This window comes from Amborella trichopoda, chromosome 9, assembly GCF_054954075.1.
Source record: "Amborella trichopoda isolate Santa Cruz 75 chromosome 9, AtrichopodaSantaCruz75HAP2 v2.0, whole genome shotgun sequence".
NCBI lineage: Eukaryota > Viridiplantae > Streptophyta > Magnoliopsida > Amborellales > Amborellaceae > Amborella > Amborella trichopoda.
In genome coordinates, this window is record NC_142344.1 from 9,897,516 (window position 1) to 9,914,182 (window position 16,667).

Below are 16,667 nucleotides of genomic sequence, written 5' to 3' on the forward strand. Positions count from 1 at the left end.
TGAGATTTTATGTCCAACTTGTCTCTCTCTCACTCTACGTTTCTTTATGGAAGATTGTGTTTGCTTCTCTAGCACTATGCGCAATGCTTGTCTTCTTGTTCTATGTTTCTTCTTGGTGTACCGCGTTTGTTGCTTGTCTAACCAAAAAAGGTGTACATCTTCCGATTGTTTAACCGATTGTTTAACTATGGTTATAATGAATATACCCAACTCAATTCTACTTACCTCATGTTGCCTTTTTTTTTTTACATTATGTATTAGGTATGTGTGATGTTTGTTAAAGCATTTAATGAGAAAATTCATATCATATATTTATCAGCAACTTATCATTTTATTTTTTTATTTCTAGTTAATTTTATTTTAAACATGTCCGTGTTTTTCTAGTTCGATACATTTGAGATATTTTTACATAAAATATTTTTGCCAATGTGTATTTTTTGACCGATTTTTTCTTCCCACTTTTAAAATAAAAAGATTTATTTATGATTTTATGATGAGTTGATATATTGATCCTCCGCGACTTACTAACTATGCTCCTATTATCTCTCTCTAAATAAATAAAAGGCACCAGTGCACTTATCCATTTCTTTATTGACATCTATTATCTCTCGCTCTCTAAATAAAGAAAAGCACCATACCTATAGGGACTTAACGGGTCTTTCTTTATTGACACCTATTATCTCTCGCTCTCTAAATAAAGAAAAGCACTAGGGACTTAATGGGTTGTTAATGGGCGTTGGGCCGGGTTGGGCTTCATTTTGATATTTTCGGGCCGCGCTAAGGCATTCCTTGTGATTTTCCGGGGACAGTCCCAAGCCTTATCGCACCTCAGGTTGGTCCGGGCGGGGTCCGGCATTGCCCGTTGGCAAGCCCTAGAGGCAGACCATGAGTGAAATAGCGTACATTTTACATGAGGTAAGGTTCCAACGGATCGGGTCCGGATCTGGATCGATTCGGAGCCAAATCCAAATAGTATACATCGGATCCGGATTCGAATAATATGTATCGGATCTGGATTTGGATCTAGATCCATATTACTATATATATTATTTTAAAAAATTATTTATATAAAATAAAAATATCCTATTTAAAAAAATCGAATTGGATACGGATTCGGATCCAGATCCACCTACACAGTTTCGATCCGAATTTCAATTCAGGCATGATTTTTGGGTCCGGATCCAAATTTCAAATCCAAATATTAGATCCATACTCAGATCCGGATAAAGTCTAAATTCCAGATTTTGGATCCGATTCAAGTCAATTCTCACCCCTAGTTCCAACATGTCAATAAGGCGAGCAGCTATACTAGGAATTATTTGGCCAAACACTCATCGAATGTCACTTACATTGGGGATATCTTCACCTTAGCTTCTTTGAGATGTAATGTGTCGCTCCTCAAAGCGGAGGCCCTCTTGTTTTTGTTTTGAGAAAGCTTTCTTTATGCCACTAGGCATATGGAATTTTTATATATGCCACTTTCTCTCAGCCGTCGGATTTGAATGAATGGCTGGGATACCTTCAACAATAGTACTACAAGTAAGCCTTGACTATGTGATCTAGATTTAATGCTTAGGGTTTTTTTTTTATTTTGTTTTATACAAATCAGACTGACATGAAATTTGATACGTATGATGATCTCAATTGGGAGCACCAAAAAAAATATTAAAAATATTTCCGTAAAAATAAAATGATCAAACTAACCCTAAAGCTTTTAGGGGTATTTTGATCATTTTATTTTTTAAAAAATATTTTTTTAATATTATTAGTAGACGCAAGCCTATGAGAAGATTCCACACCCTAAATTTGATGTCAATATGATTCGTATAAAAAAAATTAAAAATAAATTAATATTTAGCCATGATATGGTAACTGGTGCCATCTCATCCATCAATTTACTTCAGACGGCTAGGAGAGGGGTGTGGTATGTAAATCTCCATAGTGGCATATGGAAAGTTGTCCCTTTTATTTTTCTTTGTGTGATACATCTCTCATTGTACACCTTTTTCTTATTAATGAAATCTTAGAGTTAATGTTCAAAAGATAAATAAGTCATCTATAGATCTAGTTTAGAGTGCTTGAGATGTCCACATGATGCTAGTTTATGGAAAAAGTTTATATAGAGCCGAGGTTCTAAACAATCAAATTTGAACCCACCTCAAAAAGTTCACTAGAATAGGTTGTTTTGGTATCTAAATATTTTCAAATCGTTCATCTCGACATCAACATGTATAAACAAAAGAGAAAATAGATTTCAAGTTTTGAAAATAGTGCATATTGTATTGTATTTTTTGACCGTCAATTTTTAAATTTTCATAGATCTGCTCGAGCTATACTATTTTGAAGTTTTTTTATAACTAGAGATGAAAATATATTTTAAGTCTATCACAAAGATTTCAAGTATTGAAACTATATTTTTTGACACTATTTGAAAGTGCACTCTACTTTTATTGTTTAGAGCCTCGGCTCTATACAAACTTCACCATAGGATTATTGAATAAGTTCATGGTTTTATCAAATTTTGGCCTATCTAAGGTTGGAATGTCCTCTTGTGAGGCCCATATCGTCAAAAGGAGAGAGAGACCCAAGAGCTCTCATCCATCCAGTGTAAGCTGCACATGGTGGGCCTCTAACCAAGACAAAAAATGCATGGAATGCGACAAGTGATGTGCTCATCTGAAATCCCTAGGTTTCCAAGGACCTCCTTTTTTAAATGAATTCTAGTATGTATGACTTATTGATCTATGTAGATTAGAGAATTTAATTTCTTTTTATTTTATAATATCAAAAAATAATAATAAATACTAATACTAAGTTTAAACGAGTTGTGTTTCTTCATAGATCATGATTAAGAGAAGCCAGGCTAGATTCTGTACTCACGTACCATTGGGGCCGACAAATATTATCACCTAGGTGCAACAAGGGGTGACCTATAATAATAATAATAATAATAATAATAATAATAATAACAACAACAATAACACTAATAACATTAACCATAGTAGTAATAATAATAGTAATAATAATAATTATTATAATAATAATGATAATAATAATAGGTCATTCATGAGGCAAAGACCTTGGCATTGTCACTTTAGTTGGTAGGGAATAATATGCAGTGTCATATAAAACACACATTTTTTGCCCAGTGCCTCCATTTATACTTATGATGATTTGAAATATCAATGAAAGGATGAATTTATCTTATAAAACTTCAATTGTAGGATTGTTTCTTTTTAAGTTTCATTTCATTCAAGTACTTCTTTAAAAAAAAAAGAGCAAAAACGAGTAATTTTCCCATGGTCATAATTGAGAACCTTGGACATGTAGGGTCATTTTGGTAATTTAACACTGCTTGAGTATTCAAAGAAAATGATAAAAAAAAAACTCTAGTTGTTCAATAACATGGAATAAATATTGACTTAGATATTTCAAACTTGAACAACAAGCAATCTTTTCATCATTTAATAGTGTCATATCGCTAATCCTGCATAAGTATGGATATTTTCATCTTTTAAGTAAGCTAATTTATCAAAATGCTCATACTTGTTCAAGGTTCTCAATCTTGAAGTTTTAAGAGCTACCCGAATTATATGAAATTTTAAAAAAAAAATTCCTAATATTAAATAGGATAATTTGTCACATTTAATGATTTTATACGAAAATTTGACCTTTCCATTGATGTATTCCATTTTTTCATTTCGCTGCAACATGCAATTAGCAGTAGGAGTAGAACATGGAATGTAGTATTGTGATTGTCCAAACCTATGTTTAAAAACTTAGATTGGCTCGGTAGTTTCTAGGCAGATGAAGATCGATTATTTCCCCAGCCAATCCAATATTTAAAGTAATTAAAAAATAAAAAAATCTTATAGATTTAATTTGGGTGGGAACCATGTGATTCAGTAGATGCATATCACCTTGTTCCTTAACAGACTCGCCCAATTTTTTGAGAAAGCCAGAGGAGACCATCTAAATCAGCCTAATTCCCATTTCCTCCGGGTCAGTCTCCCTGATACCGATCTAGCTGGATGAACGATTTTTAAACGGCAGTCAAAGCCAGAACCAATCAAGCTACTGTCTAGATCCCATATCATTCGTGTTGCCCACATTATGACAATCTAAATTAGTCTAGTTCATCTAAACCAGAATGAGCTTGGCTCATGTGAGTGCAACCATGTAATTAATGAGGATAGTGAAAATCACAAGGGTGCAGATTGTATAAAGCCGAGGGTCTAAACAATCAAAGTAAAGTACACTTTTAAATAGTGTCGAGAAATGTGGTTTCATATTGGAAATCTTTATGATAACCTTAAAATATATTTCTATTTTTAATTATAAAATTTAAAGCTTAAAAAATAGTGTAGATCAAGCAAATCTATAAAAACCTGAAAATCTTGAAAATTGATAGTCCAAAAATACGTTACAAGATGCACTATTTCCAAAACTTGAAATTCATTTTTTATCATGTATGTGCATTTTGATATCGATATGATCAATTTGAAGATATTCGGACGACAAAACAACATCTTCTAGTTAAATTTTTGAGGTGGGCTCTAATTTGAGTGTTTAGAGCCTTGTCTCTATATAAACTTTTTTTAAAATAACGATGACTGCAGCCACAATAATGTAATTCATGTGAGAAAGAAGACCTAACCTAGAATTTAAAGAAGTTGCCCACAATAGACTAAATATCTAATTGATCACTAGAAGGTAAAAATCTCTTAATTGATTTTGTTATTCATAAAAAATAAAACAAAGGAAAAAAAGAAGAATAAGAAGGGGGCATCTTATTAGCTGGTCTATATTGTTTCATTCTTGCCTTAGGTTGTCAAGAGGTTGGTGCATCTTGGGATCTCCTTGATATCTAGTTTTATAGTTACAAGCATGATTTTATTGGTGAAGTACACATAGTCTATGTGGAACACTGTTGGTTACCTACTTTCTTGAAGACTAAAACACCCTGACCCTTATTTCCCATATGGTGTGATTTGCTTTTTCTTTTTCCTGCCATCAACTTATTGGGGGTGTAGATATCTAAAGGTCTATGCTTTGTGATGAAAAGTGAAATCATACCTTGAAATCTTATTAGCAATATGATATCTGTTTAAGAAACTCTAGCTTCAAAATTTATTTGAGCCTCGTGTTCATAAAATTTGAATATCCAAAGCTGAAAGAGATTTGACAGATCTAGAAACATTTGAAAAGGAATAGTTTAGATAAAGTGTTGTAATAAGATCTACTAACTTTAAGGCTCAAAATTCATTTTTTTGTGATCCATAATTATTGAAGTTGAGATGATCGACTTTAGGCTTTTTCCAACATGGCAACATCAATTTTGAGTTCCGACTTCATTTTTTATTTTTAATTCATTGGGAAGGTTGAAATGTTACCTGTTTTTGCCCAAAGCAGGAATGACGCCCTTCTCTTTCCTATAGCACTCTAGGCGCATCTAACTTGAGAATGCTACACTAATTGCAAGGTTCTACAATCAAACGCGACGTCCAAACTTGTCAAATCTTGACATAAATCTTAAGAAAAATTTTGTATAAAACCATAATTTTTCATATTATTTAATGGTAGATCATCCTTTTGTTTGTTTTCAAGTGGTATAAATAAACTTTTAAAGGTTTCATGGTAATTTTTTATCTTTCTCTTTTATTAACTTTTGATCATAAAAATTAGTTTCAACATATCCTTTTATACTATTTCAACCTAAAAATATTTTTAATGAGTGGAAAGCGGGCTAAAAGTATTTTTTGATTGAAATAATATAAAAAAATTTGTTAATATTAATTTTAGAATACAATTATAAAACGTGATTTATGTAACCAATTCCAAATAATTAAAATAAAACTTAGATAAATGATAACGGTGAATCTCTCTTATATCCATCCATCTTAGTTAAATTCTCTCTCTTGAATCCACAACGGTCAATATAACACTTGATTCCTTCGTTACGTATTTCTCTCGTATTCAGTCATCTCAAATTTTGGGAAGGGCAATCAAGTGCTCCATCGAGAGACGACAAAATGGTGGGGGTAAAAAGGTCAATTTAAATTTACCGTGAGTCAGATGAGGACAAAGGAGAGGAGATCCCCATAGAAGGATGCGAAGATGTGGCCACATTCCAAAACCTTAATTTATTCGTTGTTTGACGTTTCTGCCCTCCCTATTCGCAGTTTTGCAAGTTTGGGGGAAGCGTCCGTAGGGACGGAGGGCCCTCGTCAGAATTGGTGGGCCCTACTCACGTAAAATTTCACCTAAGGTATCCTCAACCATTAAGGAGAAAGGCCAAAAGAACAAAATTCTAGAGAAAGAAAGGGACCATTTTTTTTTTTTCAAGGGAAAAGTTTATATAAGGTTGTGGATACACTTCAAAAATCTATCGAAAAATGTTGTTTCGATGTAGAAAAACTTCTAGTTGATCATCTCGGTATCGAGAGGTGTGAATATGAAAAAAAAAACAAGATTATGAGTTTCAAAAATAGCACATGCAACACATTATTTAGACCGTCCATTTTCAAGATTTTCATATGTTTATAGATCAACTTGTTTTTAATTATTTTTAAATTTTTAAATTTTATAATTAGATATGGAAATGGATTTTCAGATAATCCTAAGAATTTTTCTCACTAAAATTACATGTTATAATAAAATTGGAGGTGCACCTTAATTGGATTATTTAAACCACACCATTTTTTTAATGTGCCCCACGAAGATAGGGTGTGTGGATTTGGGTTTAGGTTGTGCTATAGGTGTATAGGATCTAGAGAGAGAGTTAATTGACACAAGAGAGGGAGAGAGATGTAATGAAAATGCAAGAGTCAAGAGAAAGGGATATGAAGTAGTACAAGGAGAGAGACAAGGAGGGGGAGAAGAGAGATAGATGTGATGGAAAGCAAGGAGCAGATAGAGAGAGAGATGTAGTGGAATTTGAGAGAGAGGAAAGAGTAAAAAGTTAAATGTAGAATGGAGAAAAGGGGAGAAACATAAAGAGGGCTTTCTAAGAGTTTGGAGAAAAATGCAATGGCATCCAAGGAGGGAGAAATAGGAGGGTGTGAACATGGAATCTAGGAGAGAGACACCATGGAATCTTTACAGAGAGAAAGGGGAGGTGCAATGATATTGTATAGCTATAGCAGTTATATAATATTAACTATGAAAATGAAGTAGCCATCCTCTTAGAAAATGGATTAGAAAAAAATTTATATAAATGAAAGGTTCTAAACAATCAAATTAAGGTATAAATAAAAAATTAATTAAAAAATATTATTTTGATGTTGAAAACTCTCAATTGATCATCCTAACCTCAAGATGTATATATATTAAAAAGAAATAGATTTCAAGTCTTGAAAGTAATGTATCTTGTAATATATTATTTAAACCGTTAAAATTTTATATTATTAAATATTATAAATCTATTCGATCAATATTATTTTTTATTATTAAAATTTTATGACTAGTGATGAAAATAAAACTTCGAGTCATCACCAAAATATCTGATATCGAAACAACATACTTGAGCACTATTTGAATGTGCACCTTGCAGAAACTATAGCCAATATAGATAATGCTAGAAAACCCATTTTGGTCATTTGAGGTTTAGCAGGGACCCCTAGAGAGAGAGAGAGAGAATCTGCATGGGAGGTGTGAGATGATAGAGGTTATAAATAGAGGGGTGAGCCTCGTCATAGAAAACGATGGCAGTAATTTGAAGAAGTAATGGTAGGAGTAGAGAGTCCCCCTTCCAAAAACCAAAACCAAAACCAAAACCAAAACCAAAACATGACTCTGCTCTAATTTGTCCTCCGAAAATGACGCAACCCTGAATCTCATTTCCTGCAGCACCGGACTTCCCAATGGGCGGCCTTGGCTTTTCCCCTCCCTCTTTCACTCCCCTCCTCTCTCTCCCCTCCCCATAAAACCCACCTCGTCCTCTCTCCCCTCATTTACCCCCCTCTCTCTCTATAACCTCTAGTTTTCAATCTTTGCTTCTTCACATTTCTCTCTCTACTGCTCTCATGGGTTGCACAGAGGTGAATCCGCTTGTCTTTGATGCGGCCCGACTGCGCCAGGCGAATACGATCCCTGAGCGGTTTGTGTGGCCGGAGCACGAGCGCCCCAACAACCCCTCAGAGCTTGACGTGCCCCTCATCGACCTCTCCGGCCTCAGGCTCGGTGATGCCCACACTACCTTTGAAGCCGTGAAGCTCGTCAGAGAGGCCTGCTCTCGTCATGGGTTCTTTCAGGTTGTGAACCATTGGGTGGAGTCAAGCTTGTTAAAAGAGGCGCATGAGCACATGGATAGGTTTTTTGCGATGGGTTTGGGAGAGAAGCAGAGGGCGCAGAGGAAGCCTGGGGAGAGTTGCGGCTATGCCAGCAGCTTCACGGGGAGGTTCGCGTCGAAGCTGCCGTGGAAGGAGACGCTCTCCTTCCACTTCTCGCCTGCTATGCCCCATGTAGTAACTGACTACTTTCGATCGGTGCTGGGCGATGGGTTCGGCTCATCTGGGTACAAACACTTTCTCTTTCTAAAATCACTTCCATCTCATTCTCTTTCAACCTACACTTCTCTCCCTCACTCTCTCTTTTCTCTGTGTGGAGGGCGAGTTTCAGCAGGATGCGTGGTGATACTTTCTCTCGCTACAACCCACTTTTCTTATTCGTCAATCTCCTTTCTCCCTCTATTTCTCTTTGGAGGATGTGTTTGGGGTGGGTCTCTCATGAGTGCTGCGTGCTGCTTTTAACTGTCTAACAAGCACTTTTCTCGTTTAACCTTCTTACTAGTTATCTCTCTCTAGACTCACTCTATTCTCTCTCATCACTCACTCCATTACCTCTCTCACACTCATTCAACCAAGTTTAGATTTATGCATTATAGCTACTCTCTATCTCTCTCTACACACGATGTCCTCTTCCGATCCTCCTCTTTCTCTCTCTAACTCTTGACTGTTTATTTCAGTGAAGTCTACCAAAAGTATTGCGACTCGATGAGCGAGGTTTCAATGAACATCATGGAGCTTCTAGGCCTAAGTTTGGGCGTGGATCGAGCCCACTTTAGAGACTTTTTCATGGAGAACGACTCCATTATGAGGCTCAATTACTATCCGCCTTGCCAGCAACCAGGGCTCGTGCTCGGCACCGGCCCGCATTGCGACCCAACTAGCCTTACCATCTTGCACCAGGACGACGTCTCTGGGCTCCAGGTCTTTGTTGATGATCAGTGGCACTCCATCAAGCCTAACCCTCATGCCTTCGTCATAAACATAGGCGACACCTTCATGGTAATTTTCCTCTCTCTCTATCCAAAAGGATAAATAAATTAAAGATTTATCATCAACCCTATTCTAACTATTTGGCGGGGTTACCCGAATCTTATTCCGTCATTCTGGCTGTTTTCAAGGGCCATATCCTCAATGGACCACCATATGAGCATATAACATAGATTGAGGATTCATAAAAACATGTGAAAAAGTTTTACACTGAGTGCCTTAATCAGCACAACCCTCCTCTTTTATCTAGGCTTGGGACCGACATGACTAGCTTGGTACCAGCTATGGCAGAATAAATAAATTCATGATTAATTTTTAAAAATTTAATTAAGTTTTTCTCTTCAGTACTATATTGGGGCCTTTTTCTAACTTAAAAATTTGGTTTATTTATTTTGTTAGGCATTGTCAAATGGGAGATACAAAAGCTGCTTACACAGGGCGGTGGTGAATAGCCGGGAGCCAAGGAAAACCCTAGCTTTCTTTCTGAGCCCAAAAATGGAGAGAGTGGTGCGGCCACCTCAAGATTTAGTGGACCAAGAGCACCCAAGGCTATACCCTGACTTTACATGGGCCACTTTGCTGGAGTTCACACAAAAGCATTACAGAGCCGACATGAAAACACTGGACTCATTCACAAGGTGGCTCCAGACCCATTAGTCTAAGAACCCAGGCGACCCATGGCCCGACCATGTCCGGTGCAATAGACCGACCCTATCGAGCCCAGGGTCCGTCCGGTGTTGTTTGGCCTCGCATATTCTCTTGAATCCGTCTTTCAAATTTCTCTCTTCCTTTGTACTTATTTCTTTTCTTCTTCTTTTTTGGCCAAATAGCATGTCTTGAAAAAAAGAATAAGGTTAGCAAAAGGAACAAGAAAAAGGACCGTTGTAAAGCCCTCCTCAATAAACAAAAGCATAAAGGTATCAAAGGATATCACAAATGGGGTGTTGCTCTCGGTGCTCTCTCTCTCTCTTACTCTGCACTTCATGGGCCGGGCCTCGTGGACCCGCTCTAAAAAAAACTAGGGCCTCAGTCATAAAATGCAGCCTGAGTATTGGGATTGGACCACGCCAAGCTTCTTTGCATTATTTTCTTTTAATTTTACCCAGTAGTATCAGGATAGGGCCAAGCTAGCCAATCCCAGGTCTGGCCCGGCCCATCCAGTTTCCAGCCCTAAATGATCATGAAAGAGCTCAATTTGGAATAGGTTAGTGAGAGAGGAGAGATAAAACCAATTTCTTCTTGTCAAAGAAATTAAGAAAACCAATTTCTTAATCTGTTATGTGAATTTCACGGTAGAGGCCCCAACCCAATCGCATGTTTACAGAGAGAGAGGGCATAATTGTCATATTGGAACTTTGGAGGGGTGCTTAAAACGTCGAGAAAAAGCAAAATCGAGGTGGGCGCTGTTGGCTTCAGATATTGTGACATTCCGCTACAAAAGAGGCGGGCCCCACTTTTCCATACACATATATTCTTTTCATTAACCATACACAATACCATAGGCACGAGTGAGAAGGAGGCGACGCACGAGCTTCGGGGCTCTGCGCTCTGCCGTTCTCCCAACAAATAGAAGCTGCCCGTAAAGCCGCCAGGAGTCACGACAAAACCCGCCCTTTTCTTTTAATTCCTGTCCTCTCTCTCTCTTCCTAAAAACTTTCTCTCTCTTACGTCCTCTCTCTCTCTCTCTCTCCATTCCCCACCACCTTTCTCTCTCATATCAACTTTTTCTACCACTTGTGCCCTCTACCCACTTCTACCTCCCAGCGTGGCCCGGACAGGATCTAAAAATTATGATTTGGGCTACAAAAATGTAGTTTGAGGGATGGGCCTGAGCCAGGTCAAAACTGACTGGACTCGTATCGCACCTTGTTTTTTTCGGCTTAATTTTAACCTACTTGGCTCCACCCGGTTAGACTTTGATAGAGCCAGCAATGCCCGGGTCAGGACGAGCCCAGCCCTAATCTTCTCATGTGTCCTCTCTCTATTTCTCATGCACACGTTTGCATCCAAGTCCCATACCCTCTCTCTCTCTCTCTATTTCATTCTTGTTTCTCTCTCTTACGTCCTCCCTCTCACTTTCGCCCTTTTACAGTCATGTCTCGTTCTATATCTTATATCCTTTTTCCTTTCTCGCTTCTTTCTAAACCCCATCATCTCTCTCTCTAGAAAACAAACAGTCTCTTTATTGGTGCAAGACGACAATGGACACTCTTCCTTACCCCTCCCGTGGGGGAAGAAATAGTAAATTTCAAAGGCGGAGGATGACCCTTGACACTTATACAAGTCACCCAAAGGACACTGTGCCCTAATATTTTTTAAACCAAAGGGGCCACATTGCGGACGCCGCATGGTCGGCGTTTTTTGGAATAATAGTGGGGGTTTTAGATCTTTCTCTGGTTGTTGAGGGAGAAATGAAGCCACGTCTAATGATAGGGAAAGTAATGAATTTTATGTCGTTTTACTTCTTAATCTCTTATCCATTTTTTAAAATTTGGGGACTTGTTTATCCATCACATGTGGCAATTTATAGAGATGAGGCTCTGGATTAAAAAGATGTAAAAAAAGAGTCCATGCATTAATGAACTGTCACGAATGACCATCCATTCTACACTATCATCCAACCATCATCCTCCATGTCCACTCCCAACTCGAACTTCCATTTAAATTATAGGAAATGAGAAAGAAATCATAAAAAATTTCTCTCTAAACACACATGAGTACTTTCTCAACCTTTACTTCATTTTCCAAAAAAAGGTTGGGGTCGAGATGATAGCATCTCCACACCTTTATCTTTATTATATTGTAGTTTCACCGCTCCATTATTAACCCTTACAAAAAAAAAAAAACTCCTAAACTATTTGAAAAAACAGGCCTGTCTTCCCCAAGTTCAGCATGCGAATTCTCTATGTTCCAAGCAGGCAATATGACATCATGAGAAGTCTCTCTCTCTCAAAAGCAGCTTGGCTAGTATTCAAACCTAGGACACCATGTTATTGTTCTTGATGCTAACCCCTTCTCTCTCTCTGGATACTGTATCGTTGCCCTCAACACCAATCAACAAGCTAAGAGCCCAAAGCCCCATCTCTCTCTCTCTCTCTCTCTCTTTTCTCTCTCCTGTAAGCCAACAACTCTCAACTTTCTTTGATGTGATGTTCTCACAGTACACATTATCAATTTTCCTCATGATGAAAGTGAGGCACCCACCATCCACAAACCACAACTCTCAACAATACAACGATCACAAAGTTGGCCATTGATTATGCTGGTGAATTTACAGTCAAGAAAATCGACTAAGATCGATTTTGCTCCCCATTAAACGATAAAAACAAAGTGACAACAACCACCCCCTCCCTCTGCTCCCCTCCCCCACTAAATTGTCAATATGCGTAATGCTAAGCCTCTCGTGTTTCCTCAAAGCAACGCTTTACAAAATCAAAACCAAAAAAAAGATTGCATACTTTAAAAAGTAAAGCATTACTCTTAAAAGGAGGGTTTCTTTGTATTTTTGGCAAAAGGTGGTCATGTTTTGGTAAACATTTACTTTCAACGTGGCTAACTGGATTGGGCATGTGTTCGATGCGGCTTTACTGTGTTTGCACTTTTGAGGAGCTAGACGTGATTTTTGTCTTCTTTTGTGCGTGCTAAGGGAAGTGTAAATGGATTTTTTTTGAGTAGTTAAAGTGTATGTCCCCGAACTTTTTTTTTCCTAGTTAGAACGGAGTTAGAGACTTGATCATGGGGGATCGATAATATTGTCGTCAAGGCCCCAAGTCATTTTCGTGGGGATTATATATTATGATACTATTTATGAGAGGTCACAATCATTTTTAGTCATTAAATGTCAAATTAGATATTTTGAAATGCGTTATAAAATTTGAAAAATTTTTAAACTTTGAATTTAATCAATTATACACTTACAGCCGCCCGATTTAAAATTTAATGGACATAAATGATTATGACATCCTTATACTAAAATTAATTGATGTTTTTATTTTTTTTAATTCTAAAAAACGAGAGGAAAAATTAGGTGCAAAGATTAAAAAAATAGTATATTTATATCATGCTCTAAATTTTTCTATTTATCATGCCAAGGATCACTCTTAGCTCGTACTTTTTTTTTTTTTTTCCATTTTGTCCCTCGGTTTATTGTTGAGAACATTGAACCAATGGGAAATTATTAATTCAAGGTTATCTAATGTCAAAGAGACCAAAACAACCAATGACTTGGTTGGTTTGATGTTAGGAACATCAGACCGCTCCAAAACTTATGCAATATATAACTTCAAGTTGACCAATGTTGTTGACATTGGAGGGCTTGTAAGCATTTTTTTTTCTTTTTTTTTTATAATTCATTGGAAAAGACATGCCTCTACCTCTTTTTTTAAATAGATTAGGGAGTTAACGTTTTTAAGGTTGTCAGGATTGAAAACCACAACATAGTAATTCGGTACGGGGTATTACCACCATGACGGCTTATAAACATTGCTTCCGTATAAATTCCAAGTGGTATGATAATAGTGATATCTGTGAAAGGAAAGTGTATATTGTGTATCTGGTTAATATAAAAAGTATATATTGCAATTAGTATTTATGGGAAGGGGATAGAGTATTTGTACTTTATTAAAAGTTTAGGTATGGTTTACGTATATATGTTTTAGTTTATATTATTGTCATTTGTAATTTGTCTATAAAAAACAAATCTATACATTCATATGATTAATGGACGTTGAGTCTTTTAAGAGAAACCTGAGACCTTTCACATGCTATCAAAGCCAAATTCATCTTAGTTGTGTCCAGTCTTTGTTCCTGAAGCATTGTCGCCAAGTTTCAAGATGAGTCCGTTGCTCACCCAGTCGGTGCAACTTCTGTTGAGTCGTGTTTTGATTTTCTACTGAGTCGTGTTTCTACTTTCCGATATGTCCTCTTTGGTGAGTCGTGTTTCGACTTTCTGATTTATCATCTCTACCGAGTCGTGTTTCAATTGTCTGATTTGTCTCTCTGCCGAGTCGTGTTTCGATTATCTGATCTGTCTCTATGTCGAGTCATGTTTTGACTCTCTGATATGTTTGATCTTTTCCAAGAGTTCATGAAGCCATCTGCCCTCAAGGCTTGTTGATTCGTCGTTGCTTTCGGTGCTTATTGATCAAGCAATTTGAGTATGCACCCGAAGATTCAACTACTCATTGCCACAATTAGTGTTCAAACTCTAGCTGCTCTCTCTCGCATCTTGAGTTTAAGGGGAAGTGTGAAAGAAAAGTGGATATTGTGTATCAGGTTAATATAAAAAATATATATTGTAATCAGTATATATGGGAAGGGTTGATAGAGTACTTGTACTTTATTAAAAGTTAAGGTATGGTTTATGTATCTATGATTTAGTTTCTATTATTGTCACTTATAAGTTTTTTAGAAAAGACAAATCTTTACATTCATATGATTAATAGACACTGAGTCTCTTCAGGAAACTCGAGACACTTCACAATACTTGCCCCTTTCGCATTAATTAGGGCACAAAACAATGCCGTCCATTCTCCCTCATATTTCATTCTCTCTTTCTTCCTCCCATGATCCCAGTCCCTCTGACCTTTGCTCCATCACATCGACACCATTATATATATGGGATTGTATACAATGAGACCATTTACCATTTACCTTTTATACAAGGTGGTCACAGTTCTTTACAATCATTTGATTTTAAATTCGATAGCTTGGATGTGTCACAAAGTTCGAAAAAATTTCTTTTAAAGTTTGAACTTAATCAATGAAATAACTGCAGTCACCCAACTTTACATCCAACAGTCAAGATTATTGTGACCACCTTGTATAAAAGGTTAATGGTCTCATTATATACTTTCCCTATATATATATATATATATATATATATATATATATATATATATATATATATATATATATATATATATATAAAATTTGGGATTAGCCCACTACCTCATATTAACATATGTATTCATATGAGCCCAACGGCCCAGATTGAATTTGGGCCAATCCGACGGTCACAACCTCATTATGTATTTGAATTTTAATTTTTTTTCTATGAGTCTAAATAATTTGAAATTTTAGGCGTGTATTCTTAATAAATAGGATAATCTAATAAAAATATCAAAAAAATAATTTGCAAGAAATAAATTAACTAAAATACCGCTGAAATGTTTCGTAGGTATTTGGTTATTTTTTTACGAATTATTTTTAAAATATTTTTATTAGATTCTTCTTGATGAGAAGAATGGATGGCTAAAATTTCAAGTTATTTGGATTTTTAGAAAAAAAAATTAAAAGTCAAATACGAAATTAGATCGTGACTGTCAGATCGATCCAGATTCAATCTGGACCGTTGGGCTCATATGTTCATATGAGCTAGTGGCCTAATCTCAGCATGATATATATATATATATATATATATATATATATATATATATATATATATGGAAAAGTCTTCCCAATGTCCATAGGCGAAAATAAACAGTGATTTCACATACCCTCATCGCCGTCCAAAGTTCATCGCATGGTCATGATTGTCCGGTAGTGTTTCATTTTTCAATTTTTTTTTTATAAATCAGAATGATCTGAAATTTGGATCTTGTGCACATCTTAGTGAGGCGCACCTAATAAAATATAAAACAAAAAATTAGTAAAAAAAAATCGATCAAAATACCCCCAAAATTTTTCAGGGGTATTTTGGTCACTTTGTTTTATGTAAAATATTTTTTTGATATTTTTCGTATATTCGTTTATGAACACAAGCTCCAAAATTCAGGTCAGGTCATTCTGATTTCTAGAAAAAAAATGAAACACTATCGAAAAATCGTGACTGTACGATGAACTTTGGACGGTGATGAGGGTAGGATAAATCACTATTCATTTTCTCCTATAGGCGTTTTGTAGTATCAATCTATAGGCAAAAATGAACAGTGATTTCATCTACCCTCATCACCGTCCAAAGTTCATCGCACGGTCACGATTATTTGGTAGTGTTTTATTTTTTATTTTTTCTACAAATTAGAATTATTTGAAATTTGGAGTGTGTGTTCATCAAACATAGGCTAATCTACAAAAAATATCAAAAAACTATTTTACTTGAAATAAATTAACCAAAATACCCCAAAATGGGTATTTTGGTATTTTTTTCACGAGTTATTGTTTTTATATTTTTCATAGATTCGCCTATTTTTTATGAACACACGCTCCAAATTTCAAGTCATTCTGATTTGTAGAAAAAAATAAAAAATGAAACACTATCGGACAATCGTAACCGTGTGATGATGTAACAATCCTAAACTTTTGAAAAAAAAAAAAAAAAAAAGAAGAAAAAAGCAGAAAATATGCTTTTAATTAGGTGATGTTTTGTTTGAATATGATGGTCCTTGAGGACCA

The 16,667-nt window shown here is 36.0% G+C and overlaps 1 protein-coding gene across 1 annotated transcript; it reads left to right on the top strand.

Moving 5' to 3' along the window:
* The first annotated feature begins 7,700 nt into the window (after positions 1 to 7,700).
* On the top strand, positions 7,701 to 10,212 carry GA20OX2 (gibberellin 20 oxidase 2). Its single transcript, XM_006828829.4, has 3 exons — positions 7,701 to 8,515; positions 8,966 to 9,287; positions 9,675 to 10,212. The coding sequence occupies exons 1-3, from the start codon at positions 8,025 to 8,027 to the stop codon at positions 9,930 to 9,932; spliced, it is 1,071 nt and encodes a 356-aa protein (XP_006828892.1). The 5' UTR covers positions 7,701 to 8,024; the 3' UTR covers positions 9,933 to 10,212.
* Positions 10,213 to 16,667: the final 6,455 nt, after the last annotated feature.